The 22,700-nt window shown below is 40.4% G+C and overlaps 1 protein-coding gene across 2 annotated transcripts in view; it reads left to right on the forward strand.

Moving 5' to 3' along the window:
- pde4d (phosphodiesterase 4D, cAMP-specific) overlaps nucleotides 1-22,700 on the forward strand; it is a 122,002-nt gene that overhangs the window by 18,854 nt on the left and 80,448 nt on the right. Inside the window, exon 1 of one of the 2 annotated variants that reach the window (XM_070904662.1) lies at nucleotides 17,663-17,925. The exons of the other annotated variant lie outside the window; for it this stretch is intronic. Within the exon in view, the coding sequence (XP_070760763.1) occupies nucleotides 17,663-17,925 (263 nt within the window). Of the gene's footprint in view, nucleotides 1-17,662; nucleotides 17,926-22,700 lie in introns of those variants that run through there. 2 annotated transcript variants of the gene reach the window in all.

Raw genomic sequence — 22,700 nt, forward strand, 5'->3', positions numbered from 1 at the left:
ATAGTAACAGCGAAAAACATTGACATTGGTGTATAAGTGTGTGTGGCACAGAGAGTGAATATATCTACTGCATTATCTCTCTAGGGCACTCATTAATAACAACACTCTGGGGAGCAGATGTATACACAGAGAGTAGAAAAGGAGAAAGAAGGTTAAATGTGTATGTGTGTGTCTGAGTGTGTGTGTTCTGTGGCTCTGTCCTCTTGGAAACAGAAGGTGGGCCAGCTCAGCCAGTCAGCCAATCAGCCAGGCAGCCATATAACCAATTCCCCAGCTGAGAAGAAAGCAGACACAACAGCCAGCCACCCAACCAAACACGCATCCAGTAAGCAAGCTGCCAGTCAGGTGATTCACCATCTGCCAAGCACCTAGGCATTCAGTCAGTCAGCCAGCCAAGTGGGGTTCTGGCTCACTCATTCAGTGGATAATGAAATAAACATTTCTTGGGTTAGATACATTAAACACATCAAATGAGGAGCCACTGTTGTGCTCTTTTCCTCAGCTCAGCAGCCCTGTCCATGTCCATGCATGCTAAAACCCTCTTTCCTATTGTTCTACACATATAGGTGCTGCAGCTTTTATGCTTTCTGTTCTTGTTTGTATCACTATTGATGTGTGAGCATGACTGGGGGCACAGCCCAGAGTCTAGCCCAGAGATTGAACAAATATATTTGTGACTAGTTTGAATTCCAGACACGACGGCACAATCTGAATGGAGAACGATGAACTGTAAATGCCTTGTCTTTTCTCAACAGATACTGCTGATATGCTTTTGAGCAGAGCACTTGACAGCCAGGTGTATCCAGGAAAGCTGCTCCTTGGCCAAAAGAAAAAGGCTTAGGCTGTTTAAGCTTATCCAGTGTGAAGCGAATTAGGCAAATAATTATTGCAGATGCACTTGTTGAAATATGGAAATTGCCTGGCTGGGGCTTTTCTGTGATCTGAAACTCAAGCAGCATTTTATACTTTCACTTGATCCATGTAAATTTGATTTGCCATGTTTTAATATGATAACCCAAGGTTAAAAGGCATGAAATTATGAAAGAATCAGTCCAAAACAACATTAATATATGTGTGGGAGATGTCCGGCAGCACAGAATATTCACAAAACGGGCTAAGAGCAAATCATATGAATAAGTGATGACCCTGCCGATACCCGCGTACTGTACATGGATGTACTAATAGGCTGTACATCAGAGAGGCAGGGAGAGGCCCGTTGAGAGATGCGGTTGTTATTTGAAGTGGTGAGAGACAGCTAAATGCCTGATAGCTTTACACCAGAAGAGATGAAAGTGGAGCAGACCTCAGAGCCTTAAGTGACTCTTCAGTAACGAGCACAGAAAAAGAGCAGGCAGAAAGAGGCTGTAGTGTTTCTCTATTCAACGTGAGTGTGAGCACTCGACTTCCCCTGCCTGTGAAGTTACAATCTCTGACTTTCTTCCTTGATCTTTTGCACTTTTCATATTTCAAGTCATATTTTCATACCAGTCTTGCCATATATTATTCTCACTACTTAATTTTTAATTTTGTTGTTAACTTTTAAAAGAGTGGGAGACGTACTTTTTGTTTCGGATTTTGAATCTCAGATGAAATGTTCAGTCATTCAGAGCACAGCTCTTAACAAGTTTTTGTATCTCTGGGTGACCACTCAAACTTCTCTTGAGAAGGAGTAGAGAGCTTTTCATACTAAGTAGTACAATGCAGCCACTCAGAGGTCAACTGACGCAGCTTTTATTAGTGTGTTTGGGAAAAGACCTTGAGAGGGTCCTTGGTTTGACAAGGGAGCCTCAGAGCAACAGGAGGCATATGTATAGTAAAGACCCCCGCTTGCTCCAGCTGGTGCCTTTGCGATAAGATGATTGTGCCCTAAAATACTGTGTGCACTAAAGCCTGACCGATACTACATAACCCAACCCTTACAGGAATAGTTTGACATTTTGGGAGACAAGCTTATTCGCTTTCTTGCCAAGAGCAAGGTGAGAAGATGGATACCACTCTCATGTCTGTCTGTTGAATATGAAGTTACAGCCAGCAGCCAGTTAGCTTAGCTTAGCATTAAGCCTGGAAGCAGAGGAAACAGCTTGCCTGGCTCTGTCCAAACACTGTCTGCCTATCCTGGAGTCTTGTTGTCACCGTGAAGTTGCCAGGCAACCAGCAGAGACTGAAGGAAGTAACTGCGCCCGGCCAGTCAGGCACATGACTCCCGTAAAACCACAACTTGGGTCACAGAGGGACAAAAATTAATAATTTGTGCTCTCAATTGAATAATAGTGTTATTAATAGTTAGTGCTCTGGATTTAATAGCCTATTGTTTTTGGCATGAGACTTTCAAGGTCTGTCTCTTGTTCTGTTCCCACCCAAACAAAACCACAAAGCCACACTTTAATGAAAAAATATAGGCTGCCTCTTCACACAGGACATTGTCTGAGTGTCTGGCCTTTTAGTTGGCTGAGGCGCGCTCGCACACACACACACACACACACACACACACAAACACAGACCTCTCCTAAATCACTATACCTTTCATATGTTGAGTTCAGCATCTTTCATTTTGCTCTACAATTTCAGTGTCTGTAATGTTTTAGATTAATAAATCTTACAGAGTGTGTTCACATTACTGAATAATCTGTTTATTTACATTAATTATTAAATACCTCTTGCCATCACACAGTAGCAGGATGACGATAGGAGCATTTTTAGGCATGGTGACACAGCAACGGTAACTTCATTAATTATTTGTAATTGTTAATTATCCCGTCAGGGCGACAGGATCGATCAGGATCTAATGATACATGCCATTCTGTAATTTTTACACGTCAGACAGATATGCTGTAACATAGATGTTTTAAGTTTATCCAGTCAAATTGTTTGGAATAAAGCAGCCGTCTTCAGGATGAGCCCTGAGCGCCATCAAATCTGTTGGAACATTTTTATTTAACTGTATTTTACTATATCACACGTTGCCAACTTGTTCCACTAATCAGCAAAATTAAACATGTTGACTATGGCTGTTAGTTTGAAACTATTACTAATATGATCAGCTCTGTACGTGCATTTTCTTCAATCCTTGGGAGATCCCAACACACACACTTAATTATCTGTTCTTCCACATTTAGCCAAACTGCAAACAAGACACTGAGAGCTCTGTTTACATGGATCACTTTGGGCAAAAAAATCGAATCACCTCGTGTGTAAAACTAGAGCTTACCAGTGAGAGCATGTGTTTTCCTCTCTGTGGCGGTGAGCAGTGAATTTAATGATTTAATGACAGTGATTAACCTGTGTTTTGATATTTTCCGGTGCATTCTGGCTCAGTTTTCTGCAGGAAACGGATCCGTCTGAGCCTCCAGCTGCTACTCCAACACACACCTGGTTAACATGCCTGCATAATCAGGTCATGCACGCAGAACCGTGTCGCCTAATTCGTTTAATTTTGATGGACAGTCACAGACAACTAATCACAGGCAACATCGTCTAATTCATATTAGGTTTTACTATTTGGAATTGGGGGGTAGGGCGAAATATTGGTGTTCAAGTCAGGCTAGATGTTTTCCCCTAGTTCCAGTCTTTATGCTAAACTAAGCTAATGTCTGCTGGCTGTAGCCTCATATTTAACGCACACACGAGAGTGGGATCCATCTTCTCATCTAACTCCCGGCAAGAACGTGTGTTTTATTCCTTTTTATATACAGTAATTCAATTAATAAGATTTATTTATTTATTTATTTTTTAAGAATTAAGACCAAGACACGCACTGTGTGGGACATTTAACGGTTGGAAAATTTTTTAAGAATTAAGACCAAGACACGTACTGTGTGGGACATTTAACGGTTGGAAATTTTTTTAAGAATTAAGACCAAGACACGTACTGTGTGGGACATTTAACGACAAGGACAAGGGCACAGCAGGTATTACAGTATACAGTATTACTCTGCACTTGTGGATGACTTGTGCACATCTGAGAGAAGAGATGGCATGTACATTGAGGCACTGAGCATGTTTCTTCCTAAAGGGAGCACAGAGGAGTGAAATGTGACAGCAGTGGAGATGACAAAGAGCCCCACCCCTCCATCTCACTTCTCCACCACCACCATCAGGCTTAGACAGGGTCACACCAACCATGTCCACTGGGGCCGCAGGAACGACAGAGGGCATGTTGAGAGGGAAACGAGGATGGAGGAAAGTGGACAGGAACAGTGGGAGGTAGAGTGGATCATGCTGCACTGAGGCTCCGAGGAGTCAGGGGCTAGAGTTCTGTGGAAAAGCAAAGGGAAGGACAGCTGCGAAAAGTAACATGATGTGAGGAGAACCGATACAAAGCCATCACTGCAGTGAGCATGTGTGTGGTTAGAATTAGATTAAAACCCCTGTGCTGATATTATCATATATGGAATCCAGTATTCTGGAAGAGTTTATGATGCTCGATCTTGCAGTAGATAAACATTACATTCTCATATTTCTACCTCAGGAGAAATATGATGATCTAAAGTGGGTGGAAGAACCTGTTTTCCTCTCTGCTGACCTCCCAGCTGACCCATTCATTTCATGGATTATCTTTGCATGACAGCAGGCATAACGCACTCTATAAAATAGCATGTGACCCCCCACACTTTATGGTGTGGTCTCTTTCATCTTCCTCGCATGCACAAACACAAATGCTATCCCACCAGAGCATGTAGGTGAGTGAAGCGGACATGATAATACTGAGTGTTGGTAGTCTTTGTTTATGTATAGATTCTAAAAATGAACAAATTTATGTGCCAGTATGACATGAAAAAAGTCACTGTCATAAGTGTATTGGGGAATAAATTGGATCTATCAAGGAGTTGATAGCTGTGAACTTTCAAACACAGCGCAAATTGCTCTCTATTGCATATTGCCGTCTTGTTTACACCAAAGCCCATTTTAAACAGAATTTTTAGTTTTACAGTTTACTCAACAGAAAAGTACACAGTTTATGACAATTAATAATTGAAATACCTCTGTATGGCTGTTCTCTATGGTAAATCAGTGCCCCACCACCTCTACACAGATCTCTCTCTCCTCAAAAAAACAACAACATATCAATTAATATGCACATGTGGAACATTAATTAGCTGAAAACACTGAATGCCTAATTTGCTACCTGTATCAGCACATGCCACCTGCATTAGTTTCCTCATGATATTAAATAGTACATAAACTCCCGTCTCCATCAGACAACATATATGTTATTATTTAAACACTGATAATAAGCAATAGATTTATGTCTGTAACTATTACTTTTCCAAGTGTAGTTGTCTCTGTAGAAATAAAAATAAATGTATTTAATCAATTTTCTTTATGTATATTATTGGGCTGGGCCATATGCACAGTGCCATATGTTGCCTTAGGGTTTAATGTAATGCCAAATTTGAATCGTACATGCTTTGAGGTGTTGCCAGAATACCACATCTATCACTAGGGACCCCTAACTACACTGATCTATTGTAGAGATCCCTGTACTGTTTTTCACTGCACTGAGACAGCTCATCTCCAGGTGATTAATTATTTGCTGATATGTAAGACAATCCCATGTGACACTTCTTGATCTCAGTGTGGTTTCTGCGGAAATTAATGATCGGTATGCTCTCATTTAAAAAAAACTGGTCTGTTTTTTTTCTCCTGTTTCCTAGAACATTTGGTACATGTAAGCACAAAGTGACATTGCAGAGGTTTATTTTTTTTATTTTTTGGCCCACTAAAGGTCAATTATGGACTATTCCTATCATCTGTCCATACTGTATGCTATTTTCATTTTTTTTAACCTGCCAATTCCTGCCATTCTGGGATCAAAAGAGTTTGTCCTTAGGTGAAAGGTATGCTGATGACCTGATCTAGCTATGTGTCTGTACTGTAAACCCAAATGATGCCCACATCCAGGTGGTGTGAGTACATGACCAGGTTTTGGATTGTTCCGGATCTTGCCCTCACACTGAATTTGATTACTCGGTCAGTAAAACATCCTCCTCCTTCCCCAGGTCCTACAGGTTTGATCACTTTTTGCTTTTACATGGTATGTCTCTCAACCATAAAGTATTATGCAGAAGCATAAAATGTAATTTCATCACTATTTAGGTGGCATACAGCTATGAGTACCCATGGACCTCAGGCATCCTTGCTGTCTTTACAGTCCACATGGGTTCAAAAACGTTCATATGATGTAGAAAATTGAATTTCCCTGTTTGGCTCATTTGGCAAGAGCCTGCATAATCAACAATTTGTTCCTTTTTTGTGTGCAATCTGGCATGGAATAATAATAATGACATTTTCTCATTCAGTAATAGAAGTTAATGAATAAAGGGGGGGAAACATTGAACCAGAATTACTAGAAATATATATTTCTGCATCTAACTTCCTCAATGGCCTTCACATCATTACTTTGTAAAAATGTAATTCAGTGTTATGACAGTGCCACAGGACTAACACACAAAAATACGCAATGAATGTGGTCTAAATTAAAATGGCTCAATCTTCCATCCAAACCTTTCAGTGATTGCATTCACACTCACACAAAATCCCATTCTTCACCAGGTTACTGAAGTACTTGGTTGTGCATTTACAAATTGGAAACTTTATAGCTTTAATATGATAACACAGGTATAGTAAGCATGTACTTTGATTTAGTAGGATTCTGTATGGAGAGCCAGGATTACTCAAATACTAAGCAGAGTTTATTATGTATACACATCATATGGATCCACAGAAAACTACACATTAGCCACAGTTTCAGTTTAGCATCACTTAGTCTACCCCAACGACAACAAGATGTTTCATCTTTCAAGCCCATCGTCTATTGCAGGAAATTAGTACCATTAATGACAAATTATATGTATTGAAAAGAGAAACTTCTTGAGTCTTTCACAGAGCCAGTAATTACCTAACCCAACAGGCAAGAGATAACAGAAATGGAGGCTTGATTCCAAATCATACACATTGCAATGTTAAATAGATAAACAGAACATTTAACTGAAATTTAAGTACTGAATTTACGTAATAAAAACGAGTAAGAAGAAAGTCTCCTAGGGTGTTGGTCTCTTTGACTTCCCTCATTTTCTCCACTTTGATGAGATCAGCAGAAATAGAATATCTTTGAACTTTTATTTTCCCGTTTGCCTCACTTTTATTCCCATCACTTAGCAGTTCCCGTGGTCTTCCACTGCGCTCTTTGTTATGTCAGTGTGGCTTGGAAACTGTTCATGGAAGTGCTTTGCTTTGGCTGGTGTCAAAACATGTGCCACACCATTGCGTGGGTGTGTGAAAGATTAATATGTTTGCTTGAGATTCAAGGTTTTCTCTGTGTCTCTCTCTGTCAGTATACTGGAGAAGTAAGAGGCACTAGGAATCTGGTGGCTGAACTGGGCAGTAAAACTGTGTGAGGTTTGACTCTCTACCAAACCAGCCTGATGTATCATCAGTTTAGCCTGAGTGCAAACATGTAAAGTCAGTTTACTTTATTTCCAGACCCATAGTCCATGGAAGAAAAACATCAGATAAGATTGTCTATAGAAAGTTATATATATCTTTTCTCATACAGACTATATATATATATATATATATATATATATATATATATATTTGAGAAAAGATCATCTGTACTATATAGTGAAATTGAAAATTAAATAAGGTTTTCTGTTATCTTCAAAGAACAGATTTTATTAAACTAGACTAACTATACTAGATAGAATACTAGACAGTTGTACACATTTGGGTTGATTAATTTTTAGAAGAGATCCCCCTTTTTTAATAACGCATTTCTCCCTACATTTCCACTCCTTATAAAACATGTTAATTGGTTAAAATGCCTAATTGTCTTTTGTGGTGTCCCTTTTTTGAGGTGGAATTCATTTTCCCTATTTTCTCGGCAACAGTTTTGCATAAAATTGCTTTTACTGTGAAATCACATCATGGAAACAAACAGTATTTTAGGAAAATAGTAATACTAATAGTAAATGCTTTGTCTGTTGTTGTTGTTGTTATTGATGAATAATATTAATTATTCTTTATTTTGCATGTTAAATTCCTGCTTCTTGTCATACTGTGGCTGTGTCTCTGGGAAAAGTTTCAGTGCTGTACTGTCATAGTTCACTCCACCAGCTCCAACAGCAGAGTTCTGTGGAAATTCTCTTTTTAATTCATGGGATAATGAGACCAAACTCAACACTGATTGGCTCTGAGTTTGGAAACGGCACTTCTGGTTTCTTTTCATGCCTGGCTGAAAAAGTTTCCGTCATTATGGTAGAAAACTTGCCATTTTGCCATGTAACTTTATAAATTAACCTATTATGCAATTGTACAAAGGCATTCTATTCAGTCATTTAGGAAAAACTGAAGGATAAGAATTAATGACATTTTTAAATCAAAACATTAAGGTGATCCACTTTGGCTTACTTTTAAAACTAAATATAATAGGTAGGTTTTTCACAGCATACACTTTGACGTGTCTTAATAGGAAGAGCACAGGTGTTATAATAATAACATTAATGACGATGCCGTTCTATTCAAGTGTCCCAGTAAGCCATGACAGTGTGACAGTGAGCCAGCATGCACAATAGGCCGAAGCAGCTAAATGGATTTCAGCCATCATTATTTGTTATTTACACCTGTGATTTTCCTACTGTGACATGTCAGAATGTCTTCTGTGAAAAAGGCTCGTTAGAAAATGTGATCAAATTGATCAACACTATCCTTAAAGGGGAACTGCGCCGATTTTACACATTACACACCTTTACAGGTTTGGTACAGGTACGGAGCAAGCCGAAGTCTTGTAAACATTGATTTGGGCTGAGCTTACCAGACCTCTGTAGCCTGCTCCCCGTTTCTGCTTGAGGCTAACAGCTCAAGGCTACATTAGGCGCTACTAGCATAACATTCCTGAATCACCGACCCAACTTCGGCGATTGAGTTGCACTGTGGGTAATGTACCCACCAGGTTTTGTCAAAGAAGTAGAAGAATATATAGAATCAAAAAGACGCTATCTCTGGTTCTGCTGCATTGATATTGATGTTTTTAAACTGTCCATCATGAATCCAACAATGTTATAGGAGTGCAATGCTAGATTGATGGAGGACTCATTTAATGTCTGCATTGATCGCCTGTGCATCAACTTACTCTATGTATTAATAGCCTGTCATGGGTCTTTAAATTATCCTTGTACTGGTCCTGATGCAGCAATGAGTTCACAGACTATGATGCAATTTCCGCCTTTTTCAAGTTTCTGTAGTGGATTCCAATTTTAAGCACCAGATGTGGTTGCGCCCATATCACTTAAAAAGTTCCCCTTTTGAAGTCTAGTGAACATTCTTCAATAGCTCATGAGAATCACCCATTTTGAAAGTGGCGATGAGCATTTTCTCATCAATTATTCAGTGTCAATTTTGAGGAGTAGTTCACCTCTCATCATGCATCGGTGGCCACTCCACACCCATGTCTGCAAATCCCAGCGTCACCTCCCTCCTAAATGAACCATATTATGTCACACTCTCTCAATCTCATTTAACTTTATTATTTGAAATGAGCATAGTAATTTCTTTGTTTGTGTTGGACTGAAATGTTTTCTCTTGTGTCTATATGGGTAGATTGGATGTGTGCAGCGTAGCCTATATACCATGAGCAGTACATGTTCCTTTTATGAAGTACACTTATGAGGTGTAAAACCTGCCATCCTTTATTAAATTTCCTTATAGGAGATCTAGCTAGGGAGGAAAAAAGGTCACTGGCATTATTATCATAGAACCACTGAACTGAATATACTCATAATACATGATCTGAACCTCTGGAGTACCTTGACCCCCCTGTACATACCACTCTTTATCTCTTCCATATACACAAACACAGCCTCCATTCCCTCATCCACCACATAAATAAAGCTATGGTATCTTCTGCTAATACAAAGAAGCACATGGACACATAAACTGACCTGCACATTTAAACAACTGGATGCATGCAACAAAGATACAAACACAGAGACACACAGGACCATGTTCAGCCTTCCTGGGACCACCATGTTTACAACCATGGGCTATTACAGGAGCTACCCATGATCTTCTTCCTTCGTCCTTCTCTCTCCCCTCGTCCCCTCTCAACACCTCTTCCTCTTTATCCCTGTGGTCATTTGTATTCATCCACTTTCATTTACTGTCACCCTGCGTCCGTTACAGCCTCCTCTGAGCTCCTCTCTCGCTTGGCAAGCTGTCTCCCCCCCTTCTTCCTCTCCTCCGTCCCTCTGTTCTGCCTCTCTCCCCTGCCCATTTCCTCTCATCATGGCAGGCTGTGTGCACGCCAGAGTGCAGCTCAATAAATAACAACTATTGCTACTCTCCAAAATAAATGCAACTGAACATAAGACAGATACACAAAGGCTGCCATTCAACGACACGCACGTTTTCATGCACACATTTAATCAAACGTTCCAGCGGAGTATTCTAATGGAACCTGGCCAGAGACTATATTACTTCTTTCCTTGGCAGTGAACCCAGTAATAACTGAAGACTCCCTGAAGTTTTAACTTACTAGGTCATTCAGTCTTGACGCACATTAGTTTCGACTCATAATGCTTAGAGAATTGCAGTGCTGATCAGGACAGTATCAAATTAGTTGGAACAGCAATGGATGCTCTTTGAATATATTTGTTTTGCTCTATTATTTCTCCTTTCTCCTGCCTCTGTTATAAATTAGTCTTGGAATGATTTGAGCCATTGGGTTTAGAGTTGGATATTGGACTTGATTTCATAATGATGAATGTGAAAACACAACCCATAGCTTATTTAGTGCCCACAGGCAGAAAGAGCGTAATTACTGATCGGATATTTAGATCTGCACATCAAACTCAAACTCTAACATTGGCTGCCTTGTTATTTACAGAATAACCTCTCTGCCACGGCCGCACTGTCAGTAGTAATTCATCTTTGTGTATGAGCCAGAATGTGTGTGTGTGTGTGTGTGTGTGTGTTTTTTTTTTAGGCCAGGAGGGGAGAGGGTGCAACCTATGATCATCAGCGGGAGGAAGGGAATTAGATCACAGTCCCTGTCAGGGTCACTATGACAGCTGGGCTAGGCAACTAACTGTCCATGACATAACCTCACAGTGGCTGAGAGACCAGCTGCACAAGTCGGCAGGAAGATGTATTTGAATAATAGGGAGAGGAGGCATAGCAGGTAGAAATATGAGGATGGAAATGAACAGGAAAAGTAGGTTAAAGAATTTGTGTTTGTGTTTGTGTTAGAGGTAGAGGGAGAATAAAAAAGGGAGACGGGGATAGACAATGTACTTGCGGTCCAGAGTTCCACGGTTAAGAAAATAAAACCAGATCCCTCAAGTTCATGAATAGAAATAAAAATACAACAGTTCATTATTGTTTTGTTTTGCTCCCTTCAGTATTCAGCGCTCTCGTGAGGCAGCGCTGGGTTGTTTGTGATGTTTCTACACTGAAGTTGAGCAGTGATGCAGAATGGTTCACTTGAGGGCTGCTGTCACATCTTATGTCATTTTGTTGCACTGCACTGTCCTTCTTGTAAAAAACAAACAAAAAACTGTGAGGGCCGCTGATAATTCAATCTACAGTTTGTTTCACACTTTTTTATTTTTCAGAAGAGTGTACTGGCTCCATTTTGCATTCACAAGGCCGACTGCTTTCACTGTGGCCTGTGAGTCATCTGAAGCGAGAGCTCCTTAAATGTTAAAACTATAAAGAAAAATGTCACCGCTCAAAAGGAGGATAACAGCTTTTCTTAATAATACTGCGTAGTCATGTTTAAAATGGTAGTTGATATAACTGAGATTCTAAGGAAATTATAGCTATAGTGACCCCACATGGCCTAAGATGGACATGAGTCCTGAACAAAGTGGATAGCATATAAAAGACTAACAGACCTGTAACTGCATAAACAGTCACATCGCTGTTGGCCCTACCAGGTTTGGGACGCACTAACTTGCCTCTACATGGTTTATATCAACCAGTATGTAGTCATGGTCTGCATCTTTCTGATAACATTCTATTTGCTAGAAAACATTTCTAAACAAATGCTGCCATCTATTGGTCAAACATATAAAATTGTGCTTTCATTATGTTTATATTATGGTAAATTTCCTGTATATGAGAGAGCATGTTGAGCATTGCCATCATATCTGACCCCCTTTACCAAATTTTGTAAAGATCAATACTGAGGGTACTTTTATATTCATCTTACTTAACTAAGATATAGACATAATGGCAGCAATCACAGCGTCAGTGTGTGATAGCTGCAATTAATATTTTAATTAATTTGTAATAGAAACAAGTTTAAACCTAAGTGCAAAGTTATTTCTCCATAGTTTACAGTTTAAAGACTTAAAGCATGCACATATCTAGGGATGCCTACAAATTAATTTGTTTTAGTAGAAAATAATCACACATGGAAATTATGAGCAGCTTTGGGACTACTACTACTAATAATTATTTATTATTATTTATTTTCCAATAAAAATGCCTCCACAGAAAACAATGTTAGCCAGAGTGAGTGGAAGCTTGTTAGTTCAGAACTATTCTTTTTCTCCCTGCAGTTCCTTTTTAAGATTTATGTCCCGCTCATCACTGGGGTAATTTGATCGCCCCCAAATGTTAATGTTCATTTGATTTGATGGTGTCGACTTAATCGGTAAGAGTTAGTAACTCTAGGTGAAAGCACAGTCTAAATATAAATGTCCAAAAAGCACAGTATACAAGAAGAAGAAAAGAGAAAGCACACAATTCTAACCGGTTCTAACGTGTTTCCTGGGCCAGTGGTAGAAGATGTCCACTTGAGGGAGACAGAGCTGCATTAAGGTTTTGGACGCATTGTGTCTGCCAGTAATATAATGACTTGTAAAGACTTGGGTCCACATTGTACTGTAGAGAAACCCTTGTTTAAGTCACCCTTTCGGGTCCTCTTGTTAGCTCTTGAACTGCTTGCCACCCCCTCTCCTCCCACTAAATACTATTTCAATAATATTTCAGTACTGTCACATCACCATTCACATGCTATCTACACCATTTACATTTCTGTAAGTGGTAACTATAGCAACAGGTGCATGTAATAAATCTTCGTCATCTTAGACATCCTTAGACATAAAGTGCACTGATTTGATAGACAGGTGTCACGCAGAGAGAACCCTTTGCCAATAACAACCCAGACTCCAGACTGTGCTCTATGAGGTGACGGCATGCTGTGTGCTGCCAAAAGAAAGGCATCCAATCTGTCAAGATTTAACAATATTTAGCAAGGTACTTGTGGGCGATGGGCTCAGATTTACACACAGATTGGTCGTACTATTTGAGTGGACAGTGTGTCCCCTCTCATTTTTCACTCAGGGTTTTGTTTTGCAAAGAAGAGAAATGGGAAATGAACACATTTAGACAAAACATTTGTCAGAGATGAATTATGTATGAAGATGAATACAAACTGAAAACTCTGATTTTCAGTTCCCTTCTAACCCTGGTGAAGTTACAGTATCTGCTCTATTATATTATTGTCTGCCAATCAGGTATGAATCATACATCTGTTATATATCCTGTAGGCTAGTACGTAATGTTCAAGGCTTGAGACTATATCATCAACACCTACACAAAATGCTACATTTGTGAAGCCTATAATGTTAATTTCTTGTTGAGACTCTCAGAGAGGTGTTGATTCATGGCTGTGTTTGTTTTTGAGGCCTTTTTGTCAGATTGGACTGCATTATATTGGATTAAGTATTTTTTGAAAGGGTATTTGATTACATTTCACTGTCAGGTGTTCATGCTTTTGTGTCCACATTTTCAGAATTCATTATCAGATGTTTTGCTGACTACAACAAAAAAGACAACTTTACTTTCTGTTTAGCTATCATCATGGATTTTTTTTTTCTTTCGTAAAAAAACATTTTACAAAAAGAAAGTGGTCAGGCCTGTGCAAGGTGCAGATCGTGCTCTCATTTTTATTCTCAATGCATGCCAGTGTTGTGTGCTGGTGTGTCTGTATGTTGTAGTCTTTGTGAGGTGTGGGTCTGTTTGAATGTCTGCATACAACACAGTTTTGTCCAGAAGATTGGCTTCCCTTTTCTTGCCTTTATTCCTCCAGCCCTTAGTTCTTGACAAATCCACTTGTCCCTCTCCATCCATGTTGCCCCTGGTAACCAGGGGGAAATGCACATGGATGTCATGCGCAACAACGGGGAGGGGTTAAATTCTTTTTACAAAGAAAATGAGAAAAAGAGACGAGCAGTAACACAGGTAGCAGAAGAGAGGAAAGGAAAGAAAAAAGTATGAGAGGACCAGGAGTGGGAAAGAATGACAGCAATGACTGAGGGTTGCATTTTGATGATGATGACAGGCCAAAGGTACCAACCATTACAGCTTCTCTAATTAATTAATTTTATAAATCCAAGTTTAATAAGATTTACATAAAGGAACATGTGATCCGTCAGTGGTTGCTTCCTCAGTAATACATAGTGTCGACAACCATTTCTTTTTACCTGCCAGCCAGGAGCTTTACTGTGAAGGGTTTAATGTGCCTGGAGGTTCAGCATCCCCAAATCCACCATCCTTTGTGCAGGAGCCCCAACCAACCAGTAGGATTTGCTAGTGTGGCAACAAGGACACAAACACAACCGACTGTGTTTATTTGAACACATAAGCAAGCCTGAGGTACTGCCACCAGGATCAAACCCCTTTGTGGTCTTTGTGGCGGTACACGAGAACTTTACCCTTGCTCCACCAATGTGCAGGGGTACACCGATGTTTATTGACTGTTATCTTTTTTATCTTATCAATTTTCATCTCTGGTTCACCTACACTACACAATTTTTTTGTAGCATATATGTGACTGGTACATCCTGTTTTACATAAGGACATAGGTTTTGCCATTCAAGTCTACAATAAGAGATTATAAGGGTAACTATCTCCTTTCCTTAATGACAATGGGGCTGCATGTCTTGTTGAAGAGTGACTTATTCTCTAGCTGCTTGCCATGTGATGAACATCAAAACTGTATTATTACTGCTTGTATTGTGTCTGATCTAAATACCTCAAATTAAACCCACTAAAAAAAATATGTGCTGTAAGCTGTCCTGCTTCTTTGCCCTAATTGGTGTAACATTGTAACAGTTTAAAAAACAGATGGACAACATTATTTTATTTTATTTTCATAATAACTTAACTTAATACCTGATAACAATAAGAAAAGTGTACTCCTGCATAATATTCCTCATTTAACAATGTTACATGTAGGTAACTTGATGATTGCATTGAAATTACATACCAAAGGTGTAGCACAAAAATGAAATGCCAATGTTTGTTGGTTGGCTGATCCACAACTTTGGTTCAGACTGCAAAGACCCATTAAATGTTGGATGGATTGCCATTAAAATGTTCTACAGACATTCATGGTCCCCAGAGGAAGAATAATAATGACTTCGGTGATTGATTAACTTTTCATCTAGTGCCACCAGCAGGACAAAGTTCTGAGTTATCCAGTAAAATCTCTTCACATCTATGAGCTGAATTGGCACAAAATGTGGACCACGCATTCATGGTTCTTTAGGTGATGTATCCTAAGAACTGACTCTTCATGTAGTGCCACCAACAGGTTGACATTTTTGGTTGAGAGTGAAATGTCTCGACACCTGCAAAACATGCTACCAAAACTAATGACATTCCCACCAGCCTCAGCTGAACCTTGTGTTTGCCAAGAACAAATGTTAGCTTTCTATTATGCTAAAGTAAGATGGTGACCATAAACATTAAACAACAACATGTTAACATTGTCATTGTGAGAAAGTTGCAATGCTGATGTTAGCATTTAGGACACAACACCACTGTGCCACCGCTGTGTAGAGCAGTTAGCATGGCTGTTCGTTTTGTTTCCCTAAATCTCAGGAATGTGAACTGGAGCCAGAGAGGGATCCCCCGATTATGTTTTGAACTGTATTTTCACTTTTTTTGTTACTGCATGTCTGGAATGCCTTGATGGGGAGCAGCTTACTGTATGTTAAGCTAAAGCTTAATGAGCGCTGCATACTAGTTTGAGTATATGCTAGAGAACAACCAAAACTACAAACAACAAACTAATAATTCAGTTGTATAATTTTGCATTTGAATCAGGATGATTTTAGTGATCGATACACGTGTGTTGCTTTAGGTTTGTTGCTGAGCTAGGTTAAAGCTACTGCTGTTGACTGCTGAAGAATTAGATGACGTGTGCTGCGGGTCACTTGTAGAAGCTGGACATGTAAGAATCATACAGTAAAAGTGTGACACCTAGAGGTACGTTTTTATGGGTGTCCAGTGGTTGAAAACAGACCGACTAAAAGCTGGTTAGAGGCAGGTATGCTCTGGATTCCAGATAAGCTGCTGGTTGCTAGGCTGAGGAGGGGAAAGGCTAGGGTGTAGCATATTAGATCCAGCAGACAATGTTTTCATATTTACCAGCATGTCTGCCCTCATTTGAAAAACGAATACAGTGAAACGGAGCGGCAGGAGCTGGAGGCAAGCGGACACAGGTTGCATGAAACTCTCTCCTTGTTTTTCTTGTATATGTGTTAATGTTAGTAAAATGCAAATGCGTGCACATGCGCACACATAGGTATACACATGGCATAATTTTGTTCCAAGGGATGTCTTCTCAAGCTGAGTCTGGATTGAGGGTTACTCAATAACTAATGGGTGCTTTTAGTGCGGTCTGCTGCATCAAGAAATGCACCCTCACAGATGCATGCGCCTCGTCTCTCAGGCGCATGCATGCATACAACATTTTTGCAGTGTTACTCAGGCTTACCATATATCTCTCCTCATACCTCCCTGTTTTCTCCTCTCTAGTGTGTACACACAGACACACACACTCTCTCACACACATGCTCACGCTCTGCTCAGCTCCGAAGGATCAGTAGCTTATAAACTGGCTGCAGTCAGCAGTCAGTCTCTCTGTGTAGGGAGAAGAAGGAGGGATAAATTGCTTCGACTGGATAGAACAGAACTCAGCCAAGCCTGGATTGAGTCATACTGGGCTGGGGCTCTTTACTGGTGAACTAACGCGAGTTCCCTGTTGGCTTTTACCAGACAAAGCTGGGCTGTTCTGGGCTGGAATAGACTGAATTAGTTTAACTAAACTCTTGCTGGGCTCGATTTCATTGGAGTGTGTTGAGTTCGCCTGCAGGCCTGGGAGAGAAAGGGCTGGAATAGACGGAATTCCCTGCTCTTTTTTTTTTTTTGTATCCCGCCCTCCCTCTCTCCTTCCATCCTCCCCTCATCTTCTCCCTTGCACTTTCACAGCAGACATCCAGTGTTGCAGAGCAGACAAAGGCAGCAGCCCTCAGTGCTTCTGTTCATCTGCTGGCTCCTTAATAGACGGAGAGGAAGAAAGAGAACCGGGATTTTTCTTCTCTTTTGTTTCCCCTGCTTTTGTACAGAGGGAGCTGCTGGTGTGAGGAATTACCAGCAGAGGTTTTCAGTTTATCAACCAGAGGATTTTTGGATGCGTGTCTTTTTTTCTATATGGATTCCAAAATTTTGAGAAAATCCTCGGACTCTGACGGAGAAGAAGCACACGTTTAGTGCGTGTATTGCTTTATCTCTGATATATCTTGGCTGCATTTACTGTTCATTCATTTGGCTGGTCCTGGTGGTGGTGGTGGTGAAGCCGGGGGCAGGCATGACCCAGCAGGCAGGCATGGGGGTGACCCACCAGGACACCCTGGCAGTGCCCCCCATGCCCAAACACTCCGGCCTGAATGAAGACCTGGTGAAGATCCTGCGGGAGAACCTGCTGCAGCCGGAGAGGCCAAGAGGACACCGGCGGTCGCCCTCCTCCATCTCCCCCCGCCTTTCTCCCCGCAATTCGCCGCGACTGCTTCGCCGCATGCTGCTCAACAACAACATCCACAAACAGAGGCGCTTCACGGTCGCACACACATGGTGAGACTTAAATGGAGAGATAGCGTCCAGAAGATTGATAGCTATTGTCACTGTTGTGTGTTGGTGGATGGATCGGCTTATAAAGTGCATATGTGTGTTTGTCTTTTGTCAGACAGCATGTGGTCTAAACCGCACCCATGGCAAACTTTCAAGGTCGGGACAGTGTTTGTTGAACACTGTGTGCGTGGGTGATGGCGGTGTGATAAGCCGTTTGAGTAATTAAACTTTGTTTGCCGTTTAACTTGAATGCTTTTCTTCTCTCAGTGTGCGTGAGCAAATCTCTCTCGTAGGTTATTCATGTCAAATCTCCTAGGAAACCCTCTTCTCACCTTAGATAATGAGTTTCTCTCTCTCCCTCTTCTTCTCTGTCCAGCTTAATCTCTCCCCCCTGTATGTGTCTGTTACCCATTCTTACTCCTCTCACTCCCCCTATCTTTCTCTGCCCTCGCCCTCCCCATACTGCCTCTGCTTTTACCTTTGTGTAATATACAGTAGTGCAATATGAGTAGCGATATACCCCCAAAGCTGCCTGTCTTGTTAGGTAGGTAGAGCCATCCATCACAACATTTCTTCCCTCCTGCTGTGGTTTTCTCTCCACACCTGCCTGCCTGCAGTTTTTGACTATTAATTAGTCTTCTATTCCTGGCTGTCTATCAGCCTCTGTTGCACTCGCCCACGCCTCATCCCCTCCCTTCGTCTCATATCTATTCCCCATTCGATCTCTCCCCCCCTGTACCTCTTGCCTTCTCCCCACTCTCATTTTTTCAATCTCTTCCACTAGACACCTCCCTTCTGGCATCTGGATCGGGCTGATGACGTAATTCAAAGATTCACATATTCCACACATAAATTCACATATCACAAATTCTTTACTCTGCTACTTCCCAGCACCCCCCCCCCCACCTTTGCTCCTACCTCGTGTGTTGTCTCTCAATTTTTGATTGCAGACAGTCTTCCCAGTTTCCTTTCACATTCTTCACTTACTCTTCCGTCTCACTTTCTCCATTTTTAATCCCCCCATTTTCCTTTTTTCTTTCATCCATTATTCCTCCACTCTTGCATTTATCATCTCTCCTTCCTGCTTCTTTTTCTTTCCCTTTTAGGGAGACATACAGTATCACATGGCACCTATAGCTTTTTTACAGTTTTAGAGGCACACTGCTTCCAGTGTGTCTGTATAATTTAGATTTTATGAATTAATTATCTGTGTGCAAAATGATAGTGTCTGTGTGTGTATGTGCAAATGTGATGGTTTGTCTGTGGTTCTTAATTCAGATTATGTAATTTTACACACCCCCACCATCGTTCTCCCATGTGCCGCTTTAAGCAGAAAGCTATTTCTCACAGTTCCATATTAAGAAACAGGAACTGTTTCCTTCTTGGAGTGGATTTTCCCTGCGCTGTTATGACGCTCAGACTTGTCATTGGAATGATAGTGGGGCAAGTGAGCCCGATGGTCTTCTGTTTTATCACAATAATTAACTCAAAACCATGGTTACAATAATGGTACATTAAAATAAATATTTTCTATAATGTTACATTAAATGTAATTAAAAGTTTTCACTCATATGATGTTTGGTTTCTACTGTCATCGATCATTGTGTGTCGAGCCGAGTCTGTTGAACTCACTGCCCCGCCAATGTCAATCATACTACTCGGATGAGAGGAGGGACAGATTAACTGGAATATAGCCTAACCTTTCATTTGTGTAAACCGCCCAAATGGGACAAAAAGTAGCCCAAATTATCACAACCCTCCCAAAACCATTTTTACACTCCCAGTTTCCCAATTGGCCAGAAAACCCCCGAATCTTGCAACACTGGCTGTTTGTAGTACACAGGTAATGAAATAGTCTTTGTGACAAAAAGAGCAATATTGTTGTCGTCTGTCGTCTTTGTCTGTGCAGCCAAATCCTGATGGAGATTATGGCCCCGGGCCATCGAATGCTGCTGCAGTCCAATACACATTAAAAACACATAAAATAGACATACTGGAACTGCGTCCTTCATGTTCAGTGACATCCTGACACAGAGCTTCTCTCAAGAGATCGAAACGGACGGAGAATTGTTTTCGAATAAACTACATCAGCCATACGTTTTGGAATGTGTTTTTATTAGTTTTGGGGCAAAAATTAAGTTTGTGGCACAGAGCTGTAGCCTATCAAGTTGCAGTGGTGGAAGAAGTACTCAGATCTTTTACTTACCTTAGTAAAAGTAGCAATACCACAATGTAGAAATATTCTGTTACTGTGTAAGTACTGCATTCAAAAATATACTTAAGTAAAAGTACATAAGTATTAGTATCAAAAGTACTCATTATGCAGAATGATCCATTTCAGAATAATGTATATTTTATCATTGGATTATAACTATGGATGCATTCTTTTGTAAGCATTACTCTAATGTGGGGCTAATTGCAACTACTTTATGTACTGCTGAGTAGCTTAATCTACAATATTGCATCATTATTTTTTAGTTGATTATATTTTGTATTCATAATTTGCTTCTGCAAAGTAACTTGCAGCTAAAGGAGTGAAAAGTACAATATATACAATATGTTTATTTATATATTTACTTGCCTCAAAAATGTTGTGGAGTAGTAGCGTGAATTAGCATCAAATAAATGATTCGTGTAAAGTACTTCAAAATTGTACTTCAGTACAGTACTTGAGTAAATGCACTTAGTTACATCCAGTGGCAGGATGTGGCTCCACAGACGATACTTGTTAGTAGGACAATTTCATTGTTGGTTTTGGTCTCTTTTCAGGGGATTTCTTGATACAAATCTTAAGCTAAAATAAAGTCACCATTAGACTTTAAATGTGTATTTAAAATGTCAGTCTTAGGTTTTTGAAATCTCATAGCTAACACTCATTCTGGTGCTTATCCTTGGCTACAGAATTTGAATAAAACTCTTTTCTGTTTTCTGCTCTCACATTGTTCACGGTGTTTGTGTTCGATGCTGTTTGGCCTTCACCTGAGCAGGCTGAGTGAAGCTAGATGTAAAGTGTATATGTTGTTAAACACTGGTCTTTGCATCTCAACAGCGACAAGAAAGACCGATGACCACTTAATCACTTTTTAAGTTGTTGGTCATGTACCTGTGTTGTGTCTTGACATTTGAAAAAACAAGTGGCAGACACAGTGTCAGGCTGAGATAAAGAGAGTGGGAGGTTAGGAGAAAGAAATGCTGTGTTTGTGTGTACATGTGTGAGCAAGGGCACAGGAGAGAGACAATTTGTTTGTAGGAGAGAGACACACCATCAAATGGCTGTAAGCAGTCGGGGAGGTTGACAACTGCGTGTAATTTACTCCAATCACCTTCTCATTGTTTTACAGCTGCAGGGAATCACAGGGCCACTGCGCTGTAAATCTGGTGACATACACAGCCCTCAGTGGCTCCACTCCACACTTCATTAACAAGACAATCCTTCTCCATCGACCAATTGGTTTGATGTACTGCTTTGCCGTTCTTATGGGCACAACACCGTGAAAACCATACACACATTGTTTTACAATCACTTTGAGAATACTTTGGAGAATGCATACCAAATGCTGATTGGCTTCTCTGCTCTGAATGAATTTGATTGGCTGTAATTGTTTGCAAAGAGGGTACTTTTTGGGATTTAATGGAATGGAATGATTTTCTGAGTTAATGTGCAAAAGGGTTTGGTCTCATTTTGCGGCACAATTTTAACTCCAAACTGTCGCATTTGTTGGCAAAATGTGATGATGGTAAAATGGAATTTTGAAAGCTGTAAATATTTGAGCAGGGCTTAATTTGGTTGAGAGGATTTTAAGTAGAGTGTGGTAGGTCTTATTCAATTGTTGCCAGTATTATTACATCCTAAGCTTCAGCACTACCTCCAACAGCAGCAGAAGCATTAGTGTGGCTTTCTGTATGGAATTAAAGGGAGTATCTGCAAAACTGGGTGTGTTGACAACAGACTTAAGACTCAGTGTGACATTGTGCCTTGCTATGAGGAGATATGTTTAGGATTAGAGTTGTTTTTTAACAATAGCTAAGGCACATTAGCACTGCAGTCATTCATTCGGAAGGGACGGGGGTTGATGGTAGTGATATGTGCGAATTGGTTTTCAGCCAGAGACACAGCAGTTGCTTATAATCGATTATATATATATATATATATATCAAATGTATATGACTTATTATTTGTATGTACAGCATGAGCAACTGTCTTTCAGATATACTGACACATTCATTACCAACACACAGCAGCTTCTGTAACATGCTTACATGTTCGGTCTTGTGATATAGTATGACAGGGGGTTAATTGCTTTCAAGAGTCATGTCGGCTTCATAATGACAGATCCTGAGATAGCTGCTGTTGAATAGATGCCCCTGCATGTGCACATGTGAGAAGACGTGATTTGAAAAATGTTGTCTCACAAAGTTGATCATTGATTGCTCTCGGCTTTTACAAAGGCACAGTACATATAAAGCAATGGCTGAATGGTGTATTCTCACCTTCAAGTGACAGATCGACACTCACGACTCTGTTTCTGTATTCTCTCCATCTGAATAACTCTGTTGATATCCTGTTTTCAACTTTCCTCCTCACTGACCCTGAGGTATTTTTAATGCTGTTGCACAACAGCGTCTGATGCTGCATTGCAACATTGCAAGTGTCTCTTTATGTAACAGGAGAGGGGGATTTCAGTGAGGGGAGAACAGGTGGCTCTGACTGGTGGTGCTGATGCCTGTGCTTCCTCACTGGAACAAAAACTGGTACGACTGGGGAGTTTTTTGACGGG

This window comes from Enoplosus armatus, chromosome 4 (assembly GCF_043641665.1).
Source record: "Enoplosus armatus isolate fEnoArm2 chromosome 4, fEnoArm2.hap1, whole genome shotgun sequence".
In the NCBI taxonomy this organism is placed as follows: Eukaryota; Metazoa; Chordata; class Actinopteri; order Centrarchiformes; family Enoplosidae; genus Enoplosus; species Enoplosus armatus.